The sequence below is a fragment of the Carcharodon carcharias genome, chromosome 7 (genome assembly GCF_017639515.1).
Source record: "Carcharodon carcharias isolate sCarCar2 chromosome 7, sCarCar2.pri, whole genome shotgun sequence".
Taxonomy (NCBI): Eukaryota; Metazoa; Chordata; class Chondrichthyes; order Lamniformes; family Lamnidae; genus Carcharodon; species Carcharodon carcharias.
In genome coordinates, this window is record NC_054473.1 from 42462440 (window position 1) to 42487117 (window position 24678).

The 24678-nt window shown below is 44.3% G+C and overlaps 1 protein-coding gene across 1 annotated transcript in view; it reads right to left on the reverse strand.

Annotated features, from left to right (window-relative positions):
• The window catches only part of cfap20dc (CFAP20 domain containing), a 557307-nt gene that overhangs the window by 217987 nt on the left and 314642 nt on the right, over positions 1 to 24678 (reverse strand). The window contains exons 12-13 of the mRNA XM_041191616.1: positions 22634 to 22843; positions 18645 to 18750 (exon numbers count right to left, since the gene is read on the reverse strand). Coding sequence (XP_041047550.1) covers positions 18645 to 18750; positions 22634 to 22843 — 316 coding nt within the window. The remainder of the gene's footprint in view (positions 1 to 18644; positions 18751 to 22633; positions 22844 to 24678) is intronic.

The following is a 24678-nucleotide window of genomic DNA, read 5'->3' on the forward strand; positions in this document are numbered from 1 at the left end:
CATAGCACTCGCAAATGAAAGCATAAGGCACATTAGGCACTCAATGGGTATGTCACTGGTGATTTTGTGTTGGCCTTAGAACAGGGAACAAAATTCTTCTTATTGGAATGAAGAAATCTGTGTAATTTTTTTGGACATCATAAAGTCCACTTTTCTGACCATGGCTGAGGGTGTTTCCTTTGTGGTGCATTTTTCTTTTTCACAGACATATCATGAGTGTTTTAGTGGACATTGATGTTTCTGTACTAGGCCCTTAGTTGCAGCTGATAAGGTGGAAGATGTAGCACTTAAGTGCCATGTGTGTAAGCACCAGGCAATGCTGTTCCTGCTGATCCATGTGTGTGGAGCTAGCTGAAGGTTCTTTGGATTAAATTGTCCCGGGTGTCTCTGCCTCCTTGGTGTAATAGTGGGTCAGCGTGCTGCCCCTCATCATCACCCTGTGCTTCCTCATCCTCTGAGGCACTGTTGGATTCATCATGTGCAGCCTCATCCAGGGCGTCAAGGTCTTCATTGTCAACTGCATCCGCCCTTTCCAGTGCAAGATTGTGCAAAGCGCAGCATATTACCACTATAAGAGAAACGCGATCTGGAGGGTACTGGAGTGTGCCCCCTGAGCGGTCCAGGCAACGGAAGCGCATCTTGAGAAGACCAATGGCTCTCTCCACCACAGCCCTTGTGCAGCCATGGCTCCTATTGTACCGATGCTCAGCTACTGTTGTTGGATGGCGGAGAGGCATCATGAGCCACTTTCGCAGGGGATAGCCCTTGTCACCCAGCAGCCATCCATCCAGCTGGGCTGGAGCACTGAAGAGCCCCGGCACCTGGGAGTGTCTGAGGATGTAGGTGTTGTGGGAGCTGCCTGGGTACCTTGCACAGACTTGTAGAATCAGCATCCTGTGATCACACACTATCTGCACGTTCGTGCAGTGGAAGCCCTTCCTGTTGTCGAAGGCACCGGGTTCACCTACTGGCGCCTTGATGGCCACATGTGTGCAGTCTATTGCACCCTGGACACGGGGGAAGCCAGCAATGGCCACGAAGCCTCTGGCTCGCTGTGCCTGACTTGCCTGGTCGCAGCGGAAGTGGATGAAGGTCAATACCCGTCTGAACAGAGCATCTGTAACTTGCTTGACACAAGTGTGGACAGCTGATTGGGAGGCACCACAAAGATCACCCACCGAGCCCTGGAAGGAGCCAGAGGCATAGAAGTGGAGGGCAACTGTGAGCTTCAGAGCCGCTGGCATGGGGTGTCCACCCACACAATTAGGGGAGATCTCAGGGCCAATCATCTGACAGATATAGTTGACTGTCTCCCTTGAGAGTCGGAGCCTCCTTCGGCACTGCGCCTCAGTCATATTGAGATAGTTGCTTCGCCACCTGTATACCCTGGCAGCAGGATAGTGGCGTCTTCTGCGGCCCCTTGCACCTTGGACAACCTCTCGGCCCTGTGCCTCTTGTGCCTGCGCCTGGCCTCCCAAAGGTGGCTCCCCTGGAGGCTGATTGTCCAGTCCTGGCCTCCTCTTTATTCTATCCCTCCCTTCCTGCTCAGAGGAGCTGCCTCCAGTGGAGATGTCAGAACCCATATCCCCAGGCTAAATGGAGGCCTCCAGAAAGCTGCAGGCCCGAGAAAGATTACTGTCTTCAACTGGTTTCAATGTACACAAAAAGCTCTTGGAAGTCGATGTGAACTGCTAACAATCAAACAGGCAGCTTTAAAACACTTTCTGCAATTAAAACTTCATGGAAAACATGAACAAACTCTCTGAGTCCACATATCCTGACATTGCATGACTTTTATTAAAAAATCTCCTACCCATCGCATGGGCTCCTCAAAATCCTGGACAATTGGCAAGTTAAGGGCCTTAAGAGGCCTTTCATTAATGGCGGGCGTGCGTTTCACTGCTGTGTGCGCCTGCCGACCGAAATATCGCGCTGACGTCGGGACGCGTGCACGACATTTTAAGCGCTGATGTGTGGGCTCCCGCACGTCAGCCAGAAAGTTCTGTCCAATATATTTGCTAAGTAATGGAAAATAATTTATTACTGTGTGATTCAATGTACAGGAGGCATAAGAAAGACTGACAAGAGATAACAAGCCATTTTAATAGCACAAATAAAGGATATCCAATTGATAATTATGAAACATAAAATTTATTGTGCAAAAGAGGAAGATCTGATAACAAGAGTGATATAGTGAGTCATACTGACCTTCTTCATTTGGGTTACATTTTGTACTAAAAACCTATCCATAAGGTTTTCTAGTTACACTAAGTGTTAGGTTGCTGAAGAGAGAGACATGCTTTCAAAGCTTTTCATCTTGCACTCATCAGGATAGATGAAAGAATGTCAAATTTCAAAGGAGGCAACAATTTATACTGCATGAGAAAAGGGTGCTGATTAATTGGCTCTGAATGGTTGAGGCATTGCAAAACTCAGAATGTCTAACGTTAGATGTGATTCCACAATTGGACAGCACGACTGAACCGTCTCGTGCTAAGAATGACATCAATAGCCAACTTAATATTATCAGTTGGACTTACAATGTAGCTCATTTATGCTTGCTTGAAGCTACATATACTCATGAGCAGCGGCTTGTCCACTGCAGGCAAACAGAATATGTCCAGACATTGCACCCCTTTGTTGAATAAACAAAAGTATGGGGGACAATAGCTCCCTGCGCATTCACCACGAAAATGTCCCAACCAATCAGAGCTAAGGGGAGGTGGTGGCACAGTGGTAATATCACTGGACTAGTAATCTAGAAGCCCAGGTTAATGATCTGGGGACAGGGGTTCAAATCCCATCATGGCAGCTGGTGGAATTTAAATTCAATTAATAAATCTGGAATATAAAGCCAGTAACAGTGACCATGAAACTATCATTGATGGTGTAAAGACTCAGCAACCCAGCTGGTTCACTAATGCCCTTTAGGGAAGGAAATCTGCCACCTGTGTGGTTGACTCTGAAATGTTCAGTTCAAGTGCAATTAGGGATAGCTAACAAATGCAGGCTTTGCCAGTGACACCCAAATGCCAGGAAAGAGTAAAGGAGGCAAAAAAAATCAGCATCCCCTTTCTTATGCAGTGCAAATTGTTGTTGCCTTTGAAATCTGGCATTCTTGCAACTGTCCTGATGAATGCAAGATGAAAAGCGTTAACAGTGCATCTCTTTTATTTGGTATGACTAAGTAACTATAAGTGTTAGATTTTGAGGCTGTTCACTGTGTAGAAATGGGACAGAACAGCCCTGAAAATTATTGCCCCATTCCCACTGACAGTGTGGATATTGTCATTTTGCTGGGGTCATGACCATAGGTAGCCAGGTTGGCTGCCTGAAACAAATGTTAAGCTCATTTAATTACTTAAATTGGGATCCTGTTGTCAAAGGATTCTAATGTAGTTTTTGGGAGGAAAATGGGGAGTGTCCTTGATGGTTGGATATGCTCAGAAATACTGAAATTGACATTTTGGAGGGCTATTTAAACAAGCACTTACTCACCTGCAAATAATCACTTTGTAGGAATTTGCCTGAAAATTATTTGGCATTGTATTGGAGCATTGTGAAATTGCTGTGTATAATCTTTCTTAGTGAAATGCAATTATTTGTTAGAATTCCTTTAGCATTAGGGAGGGTGTGGAAACTTAGCAAGAATCAGAGTAATTTTGATCACTCAGGTGAAGGAGGAGGGGGAGGAAATGGAGCAGTACCACCAACAGGAAAAACATGTTGCAGTAGATGCAGAGGGAAGTGCATAGGAAGGGTGTTCCTCACATCTGTCCCTACCCTCAACATAGGGTTTTTACAGATCAAGGATTTATTTCCTCCTAACTATACAGTTGTCCCAGGTTTTCCAGGCAAACTGTGCAGCCTCTGACAGCAGAACCTGCAACCCGCACTGCCAGTTGACAGTTTCTGTCTGTTGTCCTTAACATTTATGCATTTGGCTCATTTCAGGCTGAAGCAGGGTACCTAGTTCACTTAAGCCAATCAGCTGTCCATGTCTGGATTAAATGAGTCACTTATCATGAAGGCAAACAACCACAACAGGTACCCTGTGGAGGCCATGAATCAATATGAGCGAGCAGGGGCTTTATATTAGTTGCTGGGTTCCAGCAAGAGCAGGGAGCAATTAACTGAATACAGGGCCATAGGACAATGTCACATGAGCCTAGGTCAGTTCTCAATGGAAAAGGTATCATTCCCTTAACCTTCAGTTGATCTGTGATCGTGGACAAAAATAATGCAGACTGTGTCTGTTAAAAAGGCAGATACCCTGCTGAGTATTGTCCTCAACCATACCATTACCTGTGCTCCTTGAGATTCCTTCACCGATCCTACAGCAGGGGAGGCCTCCAAAAGGTGCTGGGCCCCTTATTTGCATATACCTGTTACTGGTGTGAGCATTGCAGGGTGATTTTTTGGCCAATCACAAAATAGGGTATAATAACTGGTCTTTTGCATACACCCTTACAAGTGCTTCTCCAATTTCTCCAAATATTAATTGAAACACTTGGTAAGATAGATATGAATCATTAAAGCTGCCTTAATTAACACACAGCAAAAATTCAATTCAAATTCTACTTCACCTGACCTCACTTTGTTCCAAAAGAATGGCAATAAATAATGAAACACAGGCCCTCTGCCAAGGGGCTGAATGGACTACTCCTGCTCCTAATTCATATGTTCGTAAGTATGTTGAGAGGCAGACCATGTTAAGTGAAAATGGCGGTGTTGGTCTAATTTCTTTTGGGTGGAGGCAGCACCTCCAACAAAGCAGTGTATGCATTGCAGTAATTCCAACTATGACCTCCTGATTCAGAAGCAAATGTACAACCACTGGGCAAAGCTGATGCTTACAATAGATATTTAAATTTGCCTCAACCCTTTTTATACCATTTCCTATACAGAATAGTCAGCAGACCCTAAACTATGCTACTGATCACGACTGCTACAGAGTGCAGACATTTGATAGGAGAGCAAGGACAAGTGCTAGCGTGGGTCAATGCCCTGTGCGCAGTCTCATGAGAAATGGAGGCAGCCAGCAAAGGATTTGCAGCTTTCATAGGTTGGCTCATACTGTGCCAACTTTATCACAGTTAAAAGCCTGGTGGCCATCACATACAGTCATGGAAAAGTTCACTATTCACATAACAAAAGTCAGAGATTACTTCACAGTATGGGATCAGCTAACGCCGCATGAGTCTCATTTCCCAGCAACGGTGTTGGAGGTGGGTTTTATATTGGGCTTTCAATACAACTTGCTAGCCTCCAAGCCTGGTCCCCCTTCTGAAGGCTCCGTGGAGCTGTCAGAGTTGGTGGGTCTGTTTCCATCATGAGCCTGCCTCTCCAGCACGAGAAAAGAATGGGCAAGCACCTCCACAATGGACACAGAATCAAGGGAAAATTCCCTATCCCGATCCCGTCTCAATGACAAAAATCTGGCCATTGCCTCTTATTGTTCAGATCCCATATCCTTTATTAACTACTTTGTAACCTTCAATGATTTGTGGAAGCACCCCAGGCCTCCCTCTTCCTGCACACTCTTTAAAATTGTACCATTTAGCCTGTATTGTCTCTCCTCATTCTTCATATCAAAATGTATTACTTCACACTTGTGTGTGTTGTATTTCAGCTGCCATGTGTTTGCCCATTCAGCCAGCCTGTCTACAAACTCCTAAGGTGTTTTACATACGAACATAACCTCATCTCCACAATTCCAACTACCCCCGGTAACCTTTCTCCCCCTTGCTTATCAAGAATCTATCTACTTCTGCCTTAAAAATATTTAAAGGCTCTGCTTCCACTGCCTTTTGAGGAAGAGAGTTCCAAAGACCCACGGCTCTGAGAGAAAAATATTCTCCTCATCTCGTTCTTAAATGGGCATATTAGAAAGTATGAAAAGCTTGGAAGTATTGGAAAGTTTTACAATCTTCCTTAATTTTTACTACATTTTCAAGTTTTTTGTTATCTGCGAATTTTGAAATTGTGTCCTGTACCACCAAGTCCAAGTCATTAATTTATATCACAAACAACAGTGATCCGAGTACTGAACTTTGGGAAGCTCCATCATATATTTCCCTCCGGTCTAAAAAACACTCGTTCACCACCATTATGCTTTCTATCACTTAGCCAATGTCAAATACATGTTGTTACTGCCCTTTTGATACAATGGCATCAATTTTGTTAACAAGCTTAATATGTGGTAACTTATCAAAAAGTCCACATACACAGTATTCAATGCACTGCTCTCATCCACCCTCTATTACCGCACGCAAAAACGTAAACCAAGCTAGTCAAACACAATTTGCCCTGAACCAATCTGTGCTGACCCTCTTTTATTAGTCCATGCTTGTCCAAGTGCTTGTTAGTTTTCCCTTGGATTATTATTTCTAAAAGCTTCCCCACCATCAACATTAAACTGACTAGCTTCCCTCTTTTGAACAAACTATAACTTTTACAATCCTCCAGGCCTTTGGCATCAGTTTTCAGGCAGAGACAGGATGAGAAAGCTAATTCAATGTACAATGTAGCAAATCATTTGGCATCAATGGTTTTGGAAGATTAAAATATAAACAATTCAAAAGTGTCATATCATTTTAATATTAATAGGAAAATATTACCACACAGGCCTGAAGGGTTAATTAAGTTGTAGCTGATTTTCTCAAAATGCTTCTCATGCAAAAGGGTGAAGAGCTAATATTTTATTGCTATATTCCTTCTCATGTTGCCTTACCCATGGCAATGAAAATTTTCCTCTGCTTGATAAAAAAAATATGCAAATCATTTTGTAATTGTGGCATTGCAACAAATGAGATGAATGCAAGAATAATCACGTACACACCTATTTAACCTTTGAAAGCAGATTTATGTCTTAGCTTCTGATTGTGCAGTAGTGATTTTAATGAGGATTTCAAAAATGAATAAATAAAGCTGACAAGTTCTAACCAAAGTTCATTCATTTGCCTCATATACCCAACAAAAAATTCCCAGTGTTAACCTTACGAGAAATGCTTTGTTGGCTGATTACACATACTGATAACAGTCAGCAGTCAGATATAAAGTGCAATAAGTAACAAAAATGATACTTGATGATAAAAGCAAAAAGAATCTTTGCTAAGTATACATAATTGCATATAACCTACACCACATGGAGTGCAGTGGTTCAAGGTGGTGGCTCATCACCATCTTCTCAAGGGCATTTAGGGATGGCAATAAAAATGCTGGCTAGCCAGTGATGCCCATGTCCCATCAAAGAATTTTTAAAAATTGGTTGCTACAATTCTATGCATTTTCCACATACAACATATAGAATACAGAGTTTTAATGCTCTCCCCTGTAGCGAGTTTGGCGGTGGGAGGGCATTTAATCAGGTGGAAGGGTGGCAGGTGGGGACCCCGTCGCCTTCCCATCTCCACCCCAATGAAGTCCGTGGCAGGAAAGTGCATGGATGGTCTTTTGGCTTCGCAATTAATGCCCACTTAAGAGCCTCATCCCATGCGGGGCGCACAACATGCAAACCTATGCGGGGTTGCTTTTGGCGCCCAGGAGCGGATCCTTTGTTCAAAGCACTTAATATGATGGACCTTCTCTAAACGGCACAAGACAGGGCTCTCCAACCCCTGTCATCTCATTAATTCCAGCCCACTAGGAGGCATTCAGTGGGAAGTTAAACATTTAGCTGGTTCTGGTTAGCTATTTGATAGGTACCTATGTTACTTACATAGCCACCAGTGTCAAAGATCATTAAGAGGTTCTTTTAGGTCTGTATTTCTTGTAGTGTAGGGAAATCACAGGGCATTGATCTGTGTATTCTAATCTAAGAACCTGCCATTTACAGGGAAAGAGTATTCAGCAAGTACAGAGATGAAGTATCTTCAACTGTATCTATATAGTGAAGAAATTAGATGATTATTCTCAATGCTTGATAAAATGGATGGCAGATGAAATCACTAGATTTAGATTTCGGGAGCAATGCTGGGAACAGAATATTTAAGGGTATTTGACATTTTAAAAGGATAAGGAGAAAGGGAAAAAAGGTGGGGTAATTCTGCTAATAAAGGATGAAATATGTAGTGAGAAATGATTATGGCTCATAAGATCAAGATGCAGAACGAGTTTATGTGAAGATAAATAGTGAGGGAAAGAAGTCATTGGTGGGACCAGCTTATAGGCCCCTAACAAGATATGGGCTTCGCTGGCTAGGCAAGCATTTATTGCCCATTCTTAGTTGCCCTTGAGAAGGTGGTAGTGAGTTGCCTTCTTTAACCGCTGCAGTCCATGTGGTGTAGCACCCACAGTGCTGTTAGGAAGGGAGTTCCAGGATTTTGACCCAGCGACAGTGAAGAAACGGCGATATATTTCCAAGTCAGGGTGGTGTGTGACTTGGAGGGGAACTTCCAGACGGATGTGTTCCCATCGATCTGCTGCCTTTGTTCTCCTAAATGGTAGTGGTCGTGGATTTAGAAGATGTTGTCGAAGGAGACTTGTGAATTCCTGCAATGCATCTTGTAGATGGTACACACTGCTACTACCGTGCGTCGGTGATAGAGAGAGTGAATGTTTGTGGACGTGGTGCTAATCAAGTGGGCTGCTTTGTCCTGGATGGTGTCAAGCTTCTTGAATGTTGTGGGAGCTGTACTCATCCAAGCAAGTGGGGAGTATTCCATCACACTCCTGACTTATGCCTTATAGATGGTAGACACGCTTTGGGGAGTCAAGAGGGGAGTTACTCGTCACACAATTCCTAGCCTCTGACCTGCTGCTGTAGCCACAGAATTTTTGTGGCTAGTTCAGTTCAGTTTCTGGTCAATGATAATCCCCAGGATGTTGATAGTAGGGGATTCAATGATGGTAATGCCATTGAATATCAAGGGGCGATGATTGGATTCTCTCTTGTTGGGGATGGTCATTGCCTGGCACTTGTGGCACGAATGTTACTTGCCACTTGTCTGCCCACACCTGGATGTTGTCCAGGTCTTGCTGCATTTGGACATGGACTGCTTCAGTATTTGAGCAGATGGTGCTGAACATTGTGCAACCATCAGTGAAATATCCCCACTTCTGACTTTATGATGGAAGGAAGGCTATTGATGAAGCAGCTGAAGGTGGTTCAGCCGATGACACTACCCTGAGGAACTCCTGCAGTGATGTCCTAGAGCTGAGATGACTGACCTCCAACAAACACAACCATCTTCCTTTGTGCTAGGTATGACTCGAACCAGGGGAGAGTTTTCCCCCTGATTCCCATTGACTCCAGTTTTGCTAGGGCTCCTTGATGCCACACTCAGTCAAATGCTGCTTTGATGTCAAGGGCAGTCACTCTCACCTCACCTTGTAGGACAGAGCATAAATCAAGAAATAATGGGGGATTGAAGAGAAGTATAATCATGGGCAACTTTGCAATACTCATGAGCGATTTTAATCTTCATCTAGATTGGGCAAACCAAAGTGTCAAAGGTAGCCATGAGGATGAGTTCATAGAGTGTATTTAGGATAGTTGGTGGAAACAACCAGGAAACAGTCTATTTTAGACTCGGTAATGTTTAATAAGACAGAATTAATTAATGATCTCATGGTAAAGGATCTTCTAGAGAAGAGTGTTTATAACATAATACAATTTCACATTCAGTTTGAGAGTGAGAAACATGGATCCATAATTTGTATTTTAAACTTAAATAAAGGTAATAACAAAGATATGAACACAAAGTTGACTTAAGTAAACTGGGAAATAGTTTAAAATGTAAGACAGTAGATAAGCAGTGGCAGATATTTAAGAAGGTATTTCATAACTCTTAAACAAAAACAGAATTACCTGGAAAAACTCAGCAGGTCTGACAGCATCGGCGGAGAAGAAAAGAGTTGACGTTTCGAGTCCTCATGACCCTTCGACAGAACTTGCGTTCGAGTCCAAGAAAGAGTTGAAATATAAGCTCTTGTTGTGAAGGCAGTTCAAGGTTCATGTGTTTTAGAATATATCTTTTAGTTTTGGAAAAATAATTTTTAAGTTGTGGGTTAAGGTCAGAATAGAAGAGAGAGAGAAAGAGTGCTATAAAACTGCAGGTGGACTTACTTAGCTGGAGACGTGCTGTCCACACTCCTTGCAAAGAAGTGCAGTCTAGAGAGATGTATTTGTTTTGGGAGTGAGAGAAAATTAGTCTAAAAACATTGTCAACCCTGAAAGATTATAAAAAACAATTTCCTTCATCAAATCAGTAAAGAAATTGTAAATGATGGAAAATTGACTTAGAAGGTCAGTTTGAGGATAGCTCAGAGCAAACTATGTCATCATATAGATGGGTGGAGCTTGGGAAGGCTCTCTGGTTTCAATTTATCTGGGTGTTTGCTAGGAGAGGTTTTATTTGCAGTTTGTTAGTTGTGGTTTGCAGTTCACTGAAAGAATTTGGCCAAAATAAATTACAGTTAGACAAACCTGCACTGTAAGCAGAGCAAAACATTAACGTTATCATTGACCACATGGAAAGCTGGTGGGCCTTAATCTCCGTTTGAATTTTGTGAAGAGCAGAAGGTGGAAGATTGCCTAGTCTGAAGTTAGTAGGAGAATCCATAGTTGGCCTCACCGTGTCTTCTTACAAAAGAAAGTAACCAGCCAACAAGCTTGGAAGTATTGGAAAAGTAACCAGAACAAGAGACTGAGGCCTCCACAGTCAAAAGAGGGTAGAACAAAGTTTTACCTCTGAAAAGAGCTGGAGCTAAGGAGAACTCTTCAGAGGATTATGGCATACTTAATGGGTGGTCCCCACAGAAGTAAATAACTTTAAGATTTACATGTCTTATAAGAGAATTCTTGGGAGAAGTAGGAAGTGAACCTACTTGAGTGCATAACATGCATTGTTATAAATCATATTATTAAGCTATAGTGCTCATTTTGTTTCAATCTTTTATAAACAATAAAGTTTGTTTTGTTAAAGGAAGTGAAATCTTGTAGCGTATTTCTATTCGTTAAAATTAGGTATTTGAATTTATTTTTAAATGTTAACAGTCCCTAATAGGATCGTAATAAGTCCATAAGACATAGGAGCAGAAATTAGGCCATTCGGCCCATCGAGTCTGCTCCACCATTCAATCATGGCTGATAAGTTTCTCAACCCCATTCTCCCGCCATCCCCTCGTAACCTTTGATCCCCTTACCAATCAAGAACCTATCTATTTCGGGCTTAAATACACTCAATGACCTGGCCTCCACAGCATTCTGTGGCAATGAATTCCATAGATTCACCACTCTCTGGCTAAAGAAGTTTCTCCTCATCTCTGTTCTAAAAGGTCTTCCCTTTACTCTGAGGCTGTGCCCTCGGGTCCTAGTCTCTCCTGCTAACGGAAACATCTTCCCCACGTCCACTCTATCCAGGCCTTTCAGTATTCTGTAAGTTTCAATCAGATCCCCCCTCATCCTTCTAAACTCCATTGAGTATAGACCCAGAGTCCTCAAACCTTCCTCATATGTTAAGCCTTTCATTCCTGGGATCGTTCTTGTGAACCTCCTCTGGACCCTCTCCAGGGCCAGAACACCCTTCCTGAGATATAAGGCCCAAAATTGCTCACAATATTCTAAATGTGGTCTGACCAGAGCCTTATAAAGCCTCAGCAGCACATCCCTGCTTTTATATTCTAGTCCTCTTGAAATAAATGCCAACATTGTATTTGCCTTCCTAACTACCGACTCAACCTGCAAGTTAACCTTAAGAGAATCCTGAACTAGGACTCCCAAATCCCTTTGCACTCCAGATTTCTGAATTCTCTCCCCATTTAGAAAATAGTTTATGCCTCTATTCTTCCTACCAAAAAGTGCATGACCTCACACTTTCCCACATCGTATTCCATCTGCCACTTCTTTGCACATTCTCCTAACCTGTCCAAATCCTTCTGCAGCCTCCCTGCCTCCTCCACCTATCTTTGTATCATCTGCAAACTTTGCCAGGATGCCCTCAGTTCCTTCATCTAGATTATTAATGTATAAAGTGAAAAGTTGTGGTCCCAACACTGACCCTTGTGGAACTCCACTAGTCACCGGCCGCCAACCTGAGAAGGACCTCCTTATCTCCACTCTCTGCCTCCTGCCAGACAGCCAATCTTCTTGCCTCTAACAGCGAGGGCGCTTATCTTACTGAGCAGCCTCCTGTGCGGCACCTTGTCAAAGGCCTTCTGGAAGACCAAGTAGATAACATCCAATGGCTCTCCTTTGTCTAACCTACTCGTTACCTCCTCAAAGAATTCTAACAGATTTGTCAGGCATGACCTCCCCTTGATGAAACTATGCTCACTTTGCCCTATTTTACCATGCACTTCCAAGTATTCTGAAATCTCATCCTTAATAATGGACTCTAAAATCTTACGAACGACCGAGGTCAGGCTAATCGGCCTGTAATTTCCCGTCTTTTACCTCACTCCCTTCTTGAACAGGGGGGTTACATTAGCGATTTTCCAGTCCTCTGGGACCCTCCTTGACTCGAGTGATTCCTGAAAGATCACCACTAACGCCTTCACTATCGCGTCAGCTATCTCCTTCAGAACTCTGGGGTGTAATCCATCTGGTTCAGGTGATTTATCCACCTTCAGACCTTTCAGTTTTCCTAGCAACTTCTCCTTGGGTAATGGTCACCATACTCACCTCTCATGAACTTTGGGGATGTTACTCATGTCTTCCACCGTGAAGACTGACGCAATGTACTTATTCAGTTCAGTTTCTTTGTTCCCCACTACTACTTCTCCAGCGTCATTTTCCAGCAGCCCAATGTCCACTTTTGCCTCTCTCTTACCCTTTATATATCTAAAAAAACCTCTTACAATCTTCTTTTTTATTACTGGCTAGTTTACCCTCATATTTAATCTTCTCTCTCCTTATTTCTTTTTTAGTTGTCCTCTGTTGGTCTTTGTAGGCTTCCCAATTCCCTGGTTCTTTGCCGCAATGTATGCTTTCTCTTTAGCTTTTATGCTGTCCCTGACTTCTCTTGTCAGCCATGGTCGCCTCGTCCTCCCTTTAGTATGCTTCTTCTTTCTAGGCATGAATTTTTGCTGTGTCTCCCAAATTACTCCCAGAAACTCCCGCCATTGCTGTTCCATTGTCTTTCCTGCTAGGCTCATCTCCCAGTCAATTCTGACCAGCTCCTCCCTCATGCCTCTGTAGTTGCCTTTATTCAACTGTAATACCGTTACATCTGATTCCAGCTTTTTCCTCTCAAATTGCAGGGTAAATTCTATCATATTATGGTCACTTCCTCCTAAGGGTTCCTTCACCTTAAGCTCCCTTATCAAATCTGCCTCATTACACATCACTAAATCTAGAATTGAATTACCTGGAAAAACTCAGCAGGTCTGGCAGCATTGGTGGAGAAGAAAAGATTTGACGTTTCGAGGCCTCATGACTCTTCAACAGAACTGATTTTTCTTTACAATGAGAGGGGTGAAATATAAGCTGGTTTAAGGTGGGGGGGGGGGGGAGAGTAGTGGGGGGGGTGTTGTTGTAGGGACAAGCAAGCAGTAATAGGAGCAGATCATCAAAAGATGTCACAGATAAAGGAACAAAAGAACACAGAGGTGTTGAAGTTGGTGATATTATCTAAACGAATGTGCTAATTAAGAATGGATGGTAGGGCACTCAAGGTATAGCTCTAGTGGGGGTGGGGCGGCATAAAAGATTTAAAAATACTAGAAATAGGTGGGAAAAGAAAAATCTATATAAATTATTGGGAAAAAAAAGCAAAAGGAAGGGGGAAGAATTCACTGGAACAACGCAGCAGGCCAAGGACAGACATGTGGGCAAGAGAGCAGGGTGGAGTGTTAAAATGGCAAGCGACAGGGAGGTTTGGGTCATTCTTGCGGACAGACCGCAGGTGTTCTGCAAAGCGGTCGCCCAGGTTACGTTTGGTCTCTCCAATGTAAAGGAGACCGCATTGGGAGCAACGAATACAGTACACTAAGTTGGGGGAAATGCAAGTGAAATGCTGCTTCACTTGAAAGGAGTGTTTGGGCCCTTAGATGGTGAGGAGAGAGGAAGTGAAGGGGCAGGTGTTACATCTTTTGCGTGGGCATGGGGAGGTGACATAGGTGGGGCTTGAGGAGTAGGGGGTGATGGAGGAGTGGACCAGGGTGTCCCGGAGGGAATGAGCCCTACGGAATGCTGACAGGGGGGGTGAAGGGAAGATGTGTTTGGTGGTGGCATCATGCTGGAGTTGGCGGAAATGGCGGAGGATGATCCTTTGAATGCGGAGGCTGGTGGGGTGATAAGTGAGCACAAGGGGGACCCTATCATGTTTCTGGAAGGGAGGAGAAGGTGTGAGGGCGGCTGCGCAGGAGATGGGCCGGACACGGTTGAGGGCCCTGTCAACGACCGTGGGGGGAAAACCTCGGTTAAGGAAGAAGGAGGACATGTCAGAGGAATTGTTTTTGAATGTAGCATCATCGGAACAGATGCGATGGAGGCGAAGGAACTGAGAGAATGGGATGGAGTCTTTACAGGAAGCGGGGTGTGAGGAGCTGTAGTCGAGGTAGCTGTGGGAGTCGGTAGGCTTGTAATGGATACTGGTGGACAGTCTATCACCAGAGATTGAGACAGAGAGGTCAAGGAAGGGAAGGGAAGTGTCAGAGATGGACCACGTGAAAATGATGGAGGGGTGGAGATTGGAAGCAAAATTAATAAGTTTTTCCAAGTCCCGACGAGAGCATGAAGCAGCACCGAAGTAATCATCGATGTACCAGAGAAAGAGTTGTGGAAGGGGGTCGGAGTAGGACTGGAACAAGGAATGTTCTACATACCCCATAAAGAGACAGGCATAGCTGGGGCCCAAGCGGGTACCCATAGCCACACCTTTTATTTGGAGGAAGTGAGAGGAGTTGAAGGAGAAATTGTTCAGTGTGAGAACAAGTTCAGCCAGACGGAGGAGAGTAGTGGTGGATGGGGATTGTTCGGGCCTCTGTCCGAGGAAGAAGCTAAGGGCCCTCAGACCATCCTCGTGGGGGATGGAGGTGTAGAGGGATTGGACATCCATGGTGAAGAGGAAGCGGTTGGGGCCAGGGAACTGGAAATTGTTGATGTGACGTAAGGTGTCAGAGGAATCACGGATGTAGGTGGGAAGGGACTGGACAAGGGGAGAGAGAAGAGAGTCAAGATAACAAGAAGTGAGTTCCGTGGGGCAGAAGCAAGCTGACACGATCGGTCTACCGGGACAGTTCTGTTTGTGGATTTTGGGTAGGAGGCAGAAGCGGGCCGTCCGAGGTTGGGTGACTATCAGGTTGGAACTGGGCAACCGCTTTGCAGAACATCTGCAGTCTGTCCGCAAGAATGACCCAAACCTCCCTGTCGCTTGCCATTTTAACACTCCACCCTGCTCTCTTGCCCACATGTCTGTCCTTAGCCTGCTGCATTGTTCCAGTGAAGCCCAACGCAAACTGGAGGAACAGCACCTCATCTTCTGACTAGGTACTTTACAGCCTTCCGGACTAAATATTGAATTCAACAACTTTAGGTCTTGAGCTCCCTCCTCCATCCCCACCCCCTTTCTGTTTCTTCCCCCTTCCTTTTGTTTTTTTTTCCCAATAATTTATGTGGATTTTTCTTTTTCCACCTATTTCCATTATTTTTAAATCTTTTATGCCCTCCCACCCCCACTAGAGCTATACCTTGAGTGCCCTACCATCCATTCTTAATTAGCACATTCGTTTAGATAATATCACCATCTGATGATCTGCTCCTATCACTGCTTGCTTGTCCCTACAACAACAACCCCCCCTCCACTTCTCTCCACACCCACCACCCCCCCCCCACCTTAAACCAGCTTATATTTCACCCCTCTCATTGTAAAGAAAAATCAATTCTGTTGAAGGGTCATGACTAGAAACGTCAACTCTTTTCTTCTCCGCCGATGCTGCCAGACCTGCTGAGTTTTTCCAGGTAATTCTGTTTTTGTTTTGGATTTCCAGCATCCGCAGTTTTTTGTTTTTAACTAAATCTAGAATTGCCTGTTCCCTAGTGGGCTGCACCACAAGCTGCTCCAAAAAGCCATCTCGTAGACATTCCATAAATTCCTTTTCTTGGGATCCACTACCAACCTGATTTTCCCAGTCTACCTGCATATTGAAATCCCCCATGATCACTGTAACCTTGCCTTTCTTACATGCCTTTTCTATCTCCTGGTGTATCTTGTGCCCCAAATTCTGACTACTGTTTGGAGGCCTGTCCATAACTCCCATTATGTTTTTTTTACCTTTGCTGTTCCTCAACTCTGCCCACACAGATTCTACATCATCTGACCCTACGTCATTTCTTGCTATCGATTTAATTTCATTTCTTACGAACAAAGCAACCCCACCCCCTCTGCCAACCTGCCTATCTTTTTGTTAGGATGTATATCCTTGGATATTTAGCTCCCAGTCCTGATCCCCTTGCAGCCACGTCTTGCCCACCATATCATACCTACCAATTTCAATCTGTGCCACAAGCTCATTTACCTTATTTCGTATACTGCGTGCATTTGGATACAACACCTTCAATCCTGTATTTCCCATCCCCTTTCTCATTGTCGTCCCTTTATCTGATGTGCTTGAAGTTAGATTCCTAGCCCTTTCCAGACATCTGTCCTATTTTGTGTTCTGGAGACTTTAATAGCCTCTCCTGGGCTCTCCTTTCCACTCAACAAAGATATATTCCAATTAGAAAGACTACAAGAAGGATGAATAATCCATGGCTAATTAAGGAAGTTAATGATGTTATCAAATTGAAAGAAAAAGTGTACAATGCTGCGAAGATTCGCAGTAGGCCAGAAGACTGGAGAAAATTAGAAACCAACCAAGGATTTAAAAAAAAAGGAAGAAATTAGAATGTGACAGGAAAGTAGCAATTGTTATGACCAGGATGGGAGGAGTGCGCAAATTATCAAGCCCCACTACTCTGAAGGCTGTACCATTAATTTAAATGTTTAATTTTCTCATCAAAATGGCCAATTGTGTACCTATACCTCTCGTATCTAAAATAGACTCTGACCAGGCTTCTTTCAAAAACACAAAGATTAACTTATTGTAAAACACATCTTCTTTTAACAAGTTGCAAGTGCTGCTTAACACACAATTGTAATCGGGAAGTAAAACTATCTACCTCTTTCTAAAGAATTCTCCAGCATACACACACAGACAATCAAAGGACAAACAGATAGAGTCTCTCTGCAGGGATGGGCTTTGCAGGATGGGCATTATAAAATAAAGGACAAAGTCTGCAGGATCTCCACGCTGTTGACCTGGAATTCTCTTGTGTGAAGACCTAATGGATGCCTGGAAGTTCTCACCAACTGGTCCAGCTTCACGAGAGCAAATGTAGACTAGTTACTCTCAGATGAGGTTTTCGGCTACAGGTTGATAACCACATATAATTTTGGGCAAGATAGACAGAGGAAGCCAATCAAGGTAGCCTTCCTTTCTCAGCTTGTTCTCCAACAGGACTGCCTTCAAAACAAGCAGGCTCACAACTTAAGTTTTTTCCCTGTCTCTCATGTGATTGCCTTTTTGTCTTCCAGTTTTTTATTAATTAAAGTGATTTGTAGTTCAACGCAAACAAACAACTCCTTCTCATGTACCATATAGGTCAGGTGATTTTTTGGAAGAGGCCTGCTTGTTTACATTTCCAAGGTGAACTTATGACCTTTTAAAAAAAATCTCAGGTTAGCATCCACATGTCCAAATCATGCCAAATACTTCTATTTTATAAAATAAAACTTCAGTCTTAAGATATGATTCTCACACAATGAATATAAAAAGAGCTTTTACAAGTATAAGAAAAGGAAGAGAGTAGTTAAAGTAAACATTGGTCCCATGGAGGGTGAGACTGTGAATTAACTTGGGAAACACGGAAATGGCAGAGACTTTGAACAAGTATTTTGTCTTCATGTTGGAAACACAAAAAGCATCCAAATAATAGTTGAAAATCAAGAGGCAAAAGGGAGGAACTTTAGAAAATCACTGTTGCTTTGAATTCATTGAGGACGTAACAAGCAGGGTGGTTACAGGAGAACCAGTGGATGTAGTGTATTTGGATTTCCAAAAGGCATTTGATAATGTGCTTCATAAAAAGTAAGATAAGAGCTCGTAGTATTGGTAGTATATATTAACATGAAAAGATAATTGATTAACTACCAGGAAACAGTGTAAATTTGGAGGGCCATCAGACCCCCTCATCCCACCTCCCCCCCCCCTCCACCCCTTGCGTTAGCCTAAGATATGATGTAATGATGTTGGTTGGCAATCCAATGACATCCCGCCAGTCGCCGATAATACGGAGGTTGAGTGGGCTCTGAAATTGGAAGCCCGCTGCCATTTTGAAAAAAACAATTAACAGCCTATTAAGCAATTTTATATTGCCCCTGTCATTTGTCGGTGAAAAAGTTGGGAGCAATTTATGCCAGGCATGATGATGAGGCTTAAGGACAGGTGAAGAATCTTGCGAATAGACCATGGCTGAATGTAGCAGCAGAGTCTGCTGTTGAAGTTGGAAACATTTTGCTGTTAGTAGACTTTATTTCTTCAATTTTTATAGGCTGACATTACAAATGAGAAAGGGGGCCTGGAGGTGGGGCTATTCTGGAGGGTGAGGACTTATGCAGAGGAATCAGAGATTGCTGTCTCCATTGGGATTGTGCACTTACGGAGGAGGCTCCTCATGTGAGGAGGAAATGAGGAGAAGGTGAGAGAAGACTCCAGCTGTCCAAGTACAGGTGCAGCCTGTGGTTCAGGCAGGTGAGGGGCCTGCTGCTGCACAAAGAGCCAGAACACGTCAGACAACAACAGCAGACAATCCATGAAAGGAGAAGACATTGTCTTGCGCAGAGTGTCTGCAGACAAAAGGTGAATTATCTTCAGTTCTCAGAGTGTTAGTAACAACTCAGTGTTAACAAAATAACTGAGTAGCAAAGCCTTTTTACTTAAGGAAAAGGTTAGCTTATTTCACACTTGCTCTGGAAGTTACTCAAGAAAAGATAGTCACTAACATACACAAAGTTTAGTTACAGAGGAAGATGAAAACATTGGAAGGAATTATCCGTTTTTGAAACTAAGTGCGCTGGAGGGTAGGCTCCATGGCACATATCCCACTAGGAATGGTGGCAAATTGCGCCCAATTCTGTGCTTGAAAGCTCATTAATTATGTGCAGGCGAGTATCTCTCCGAATCACCTGATAGGTTCTGAGCTGATTCATCCGGCCTGCCATTATCTGATGGGGTTGAAGGTCGGGGTGCCATATTTAAATGCCACCAGAGCACACACATCTCACTCTCTCCAACCCAGCTGTCTCTAGGAGACATGTTGAGATGTCTGGCAACCATAGAAAGAAGGCAGCAAGCCACAAGGCAGCGGCTGCACCCTGCTTCAGTCTCGATGTCCTCGAGGCATTGATGATAGGCATGAACATTGGGATGTGCTTCATCCCAGGGACAGCTCCAGAAAGCATACCAGCCTCACCTCTTCAGCCTGGGAGGCCATTGCAACTGCACCCAAAACGCCATCCAGTGTAGGATCTCATCCTCTCCTCCAGGGCTAGTCATCCTTCAGCTCCCTCCAATATCAAACTATCAAAGGGTTACTCTCTTCCGAGATCTCTCACAGCCATTAGCAGGGGACACATATCAACCACTGATTGTATCATGGAAACTTTCAATATCACTACCATCTCATCTATCATGCTGCTCACACTCCATCCTCAGCACCGTCTGGGGAGGGCTCACCACACACAGGGGGCATACATGTTTCCCAAACTATGCTCCGTCCCTTCTCATCACATGCCTTTCTTTTGTCACCATCCAGGGCAAGTTGGCCCACAACAGGCAGGAAAGATTGCAGACCAGGGGAGGGGCGGCTGACATAACTGTCCTCATGGAATGAGGAGGATGCTACTAAGATCGCTGGGGAGGACAGGGATTGCTCTTGTGAGGAAGGAGAGATCAGATTGTATCAGCAACCTAGTATGGATCACACCTCCATGAGTTTACCACATCCTGACAATCACAGAGTGACATGCAATCTTGTAATCCGCATGCTCATGAACTAAAACTCTATTCTCTCTCTTGTAGGCATCAGCAAATCGAGGCCCACAAGGCTGGCCAACATAAGACCCAGCCCCCAGACCACATCTGATGAGGAAGCTGAGTGCATTGTTCTAGATTCGGCTCGGGATCACCTACTGGAGAACACCTCACTGGTACATCTCTGCAGCAGCTGGAGGCAGGGGTAGCCCAGTTTTCTAGCACTTGGAGGGCTGCTTGAGACTAGCCATCTGCTCAGTGCAAGTCAGATGATGAGCCTTTGCAAGCAGCCGCCAAAACAATGCTTGAGATGCAACAACAGGTGGAACATCAGGCAGAGATTCAGCAGTCACTCAGCAGACCAGAGCGAACATGGAGGTGTCTATTCGCGTTCTGTCTGATGTCTTGGCGCCAACATGCAAGCACCTCGAGGTCACCATGGGAAGGTTGACAACCACCATGGAGACCTTGGTCCAGCAGGTCTTGCTGGATTTGTGTTCAACCTTGGACTCTACGGCGACACACAGTGGGCACCATCAATGTGTAGGCAAGAGGGAGACGGGGCATATTGATCTCCCTCCAGGTGCCCCTTCTCCTCAAGGAGTCAGAGCAGGAACCCACAGGGAGGATGAGCATCAGCCGGACACCAATGGGGCCTCCACTCAGGATACTCCGAAGTTGTCCAGTCGCTCAGAATCCCCTCTGCCTGTGACCCTATTCACTCCAGCTGCTCAGGCAAAGGAGGAGGGTACATAAGCCCCTCAGCAAGACAGCCTTATCAAGCTGGGGCCTTCCAAGCCTTGGGCCACCCGAGGATGTCTGCCAAGGTCATCACAGACATTAGGATATAGCAGTCAATAGGCTGCCTCCATCTCTGCTGCAGATGTTGGGGCTGAACCCAGGTGTAGTGGTAGGGTTAGAAAAGTTAAGAAATATTAAAATCACTTTTGGTTATGGGTGTGGAACCACGTAAAAATATTGCACTTTTGTAAATACATCTGATGTTTATGTGAGTGGTTTGGTCAACTGAAGGTGTCGTGATTATGTACATTTGAATTCTCTTATTTTGAGGTTTAGCCATCCTCCCACTCAGTGATAGTGTCCCTCTGTGAGATTCACATTCATGTGATGTGAACCTCAATGAAGATAGTTTCCGCACCCTTGTGTGATGTCAGGAAGATGTGTTAAAATGTTTATTGGAAGTGTGTGATTCTTCCTGATGAAACACCATTGTGTAAGGGCAGGTCAGCAGCCATGAAGAATTAACTGCGGTTGTGTCTCCTCAGTAGTAGTGCCAAAGGTCAAGACATGGACAGGACGAGGACATCCCCAGCCATGTCCTCATCTCAGTGGCTGCTGTAGTTTCTCATTAATGTGGTGATGACTGCTGCAAGTAAGATTTCGCAGCGTTCTTGCTGTTGAGTCAACTCTCACCTACCACGGCAAGCGCATACAGGGGGCACCGCTGACCTTCTTAGAGATCATGGCCTGGTAAATCATAGAAGGTGTAAGTCTGAAAGCTGAACTAGTTCTCGATGTGACAGATTGGACATCCATTTCAATGAAAGGGAAAGGCATTCAGGGCCAGGAGAAATGTGACCATCTCCCCTTGCCTTCACTTTACTCCACTTGGAATCTGGTAGCAATTAAAGTGACACGGACACATCTCCCACATTTTACTTCCTTTATGGCGTCGACCCATAAAAGCTGACCCTCATCACCCTCTTCAGGTTCCTGGGCCTCCTGAACTTCATCCTCCGAGGAGCTCTCATCCTCCTCCATTTCACCCTCTGGCAAGGGAATCACCTCTTTGCAGTGCCAAGTTGTGAAAAGCGCAACACACAATAATATGGGAAACCCTATTGGGAGTGTACTGCAGTGTGCCACCTGAGGAGTCCAAACATCTGAAGCGCATCTTCAGAATACCAATGTTCTGCTCAATTAGGGACTGTGTGGAGCTGCGAGATGGTTGTACCTCTCCTCCAAAGCACTCAGAGGCTGATGCACCTGTGTCATCAGCCAACATTTCAGTAGATACCTCTTAACCCAAGCAGCCATCCCTGCAGACGATTAGGGCCTTCAAAAATCTGAGGAATCTGGGAATGACTCAGGATGTATGAGTCATGGCAACTCCCGGGGTACCTGGCACAAACTTCCGATTTGTGCTTCCGATAATCACACAGCAGTTGAAAATTGATGGAATGATAGCCTTTACGGTTGATAAACATTAGGGGCTGCTACCCTTAAAGGCACATGAGTACAGTCAATTGCACTCTTCACTCTTGAGAAGTTTGAGACAGCTGCAAAGCAGTTGAATCTCAAAGCCTGGCTATCTTTGTTGATTGCAAACCTCACACATTGATATGCCTTGCTGTAGAGAGCATCTGTGATCTCCTTGATGTATCTATGTGATGCGGGCTGTGAGATGTTGCACAAGTACCCTGTGGATCCCTGGAACGACCTGCAGGCAAATAAATTGACTGTGGCCTTCCACTCCACGGGGCATTAGGTGTTCATGAAGAATGCAACAGATGTGATCTACTAGAGCTCGGCATAAACAATGCACGTGGCATTGTCTCTCACTCAATTGTAAATAGGAAAGTCTTCTTTGGTATACCTTAGGTCTGGTGAGTTGCCTCCATTGTCTGGGTCTATTGTCCTGAACCATATGTTCTTGCTGTGGCTCCCTTTGACCCTGGAGCTCAGGCAGGGCCGCCTCCTGAAGCTGCACTTGGCATGCCCCTCCCTTCTTCTCCTCGTCCATTGTGTTAGAACCCTCAAAAAGGCGGCATTGAGCCTTGGATTCATAAGTGTCTGATATTTCTATCTGAAATGAAAGATTGAATAGATTAATGATTAACAGGTGAACATTGTGAAGCTCACAATCTGTAACCAACAGCAACTCTAATGGTCTAAAGTGGCTTTAGCCCCACTAGCCTTGTCGCTGATGCAGCCTTGTATCTGAGGTGCTAACAGACATGTCAGATGACCAAGATGCCATCCCTGAGATGTAACATCAGGAACCCACAGTGCTTAGAGAAGGTTTGAATGATCTCACCTAGCTCAGTGCTCCAATCTCTGATCTGGCATACTAATTACAGAATCACAGACCTGTTATGGTGTCGAAGGAGGCCATTCAGCCCATCGTGTCTTCACCGGCTCTCTGAGCTTTTTAACTTAGTGCCGATCTCTTGCCTTTTACCTGTAACCCTGCACATTGTTTCTATTTAGATAATCATCCAATGCCCTCGATTGCCTTAATTAAACCTGCTTCCACCACACTTCCAGGCAGTGCATTCCAAACCCTAAATACACGTTGTGTGAAAAAGTTTTTTCTCACCTCCCATTTGCTTCTTTTGCAGAACACTTTAAAACTACGCTCTCTGGTTCTCGATCCATTTACTAGCAGGAACACTTTCTCCCTATTTACTCTGTCCAGGCCCCTCATTATTTTGAAAACTTCTATCAGGTCTTCTCTTAGCCTTCTCCTCTCCAAGGAAAACAGTCCCAACTACTCCAATCCTTCCTCATAACTGAACTTTCTCATGCCAGGAACCATTCTTGTAAACCTCTTCTGCTCTCTCCAATGCATTCACATCCTTCCTATAGTGTGGCGCCCAGAACTGTACGCAATACTCCAGCTGAGGTCTAAGCAGTGTCTTATATAAGCTCATCATAGCCTCCCTGCTCTTGTACTCCATGCCCCTGTTAATGAAGCCTAGAATACCGTATGCTTTAGAAACAGCTCTCCCTACCTGTTCTGCCACCTTTAATGACATGTACATATACACCCAGGTCTCTCTGCTCCTGCACACAGTTTAGAATAGTATCCTTTATTTCATACTGTCTCTCCATATTCTTAGCACCAAAGTGTATCACCTCACACTTCTCCGCATTGAACTTCATCTACTACCTATCTGCCAACTCCACCAATGTGTCAATGTCCTTTTGAAGTTCTACACTGTCCTCCTCACAGTTTAAAATTCTTCCAAGTTTTGTGTTGTCCGCAAACTTTGAAATTGTCTCTTGTACACCAAGATCTAGATCATTTATATACAGCATTTATATATAGCACCCATCTGGTTCACTAATATCCTTTAGGGAAGGAAATCTGTTGTCCTTACCTGGTCTGGCCTACATGTGACTCTAGGCCCACAGCAATGTGGTTGACCCTTAAAAAATGCCCTCTGAGCAAGGGCAATTAGGGATGGACAATAAATGCTGGCAGATAGGTGGTAGATGAAGTTCAATGCGGAGAAGTGTGAGGTCATACACTTTGGTGCTAAGAATATGGAGAGACAGTATGAAATAAAGGATACTATTCTAAACTGTGTGCAGGAGCAGAGAGACCTGGGTGTATATGTACATAAGTCATTAAAGGTGGCAGAACAGGTAGTGAGAGCTGTTTCTAAAGCATATGGTATTCTAGGCTTCATTAACAGGGGCATGGAGTACAGGAGCAGGGAGGCTATGATGAGCTTATATAAGACACTGCTTAGACCTCAGCTGGAGGACACCTACATCCCACGAATGGATTTTAAAAAAGCAGGAAGAGCAAGGGTCCCAATACCAACCAGTGGGGAACTCCACTAAAAACCTTCTTCCAGCCCGAAAAATACCCTTTAACCATTACTCTCTGTTTCCTATCCCCCAGCCAATTTT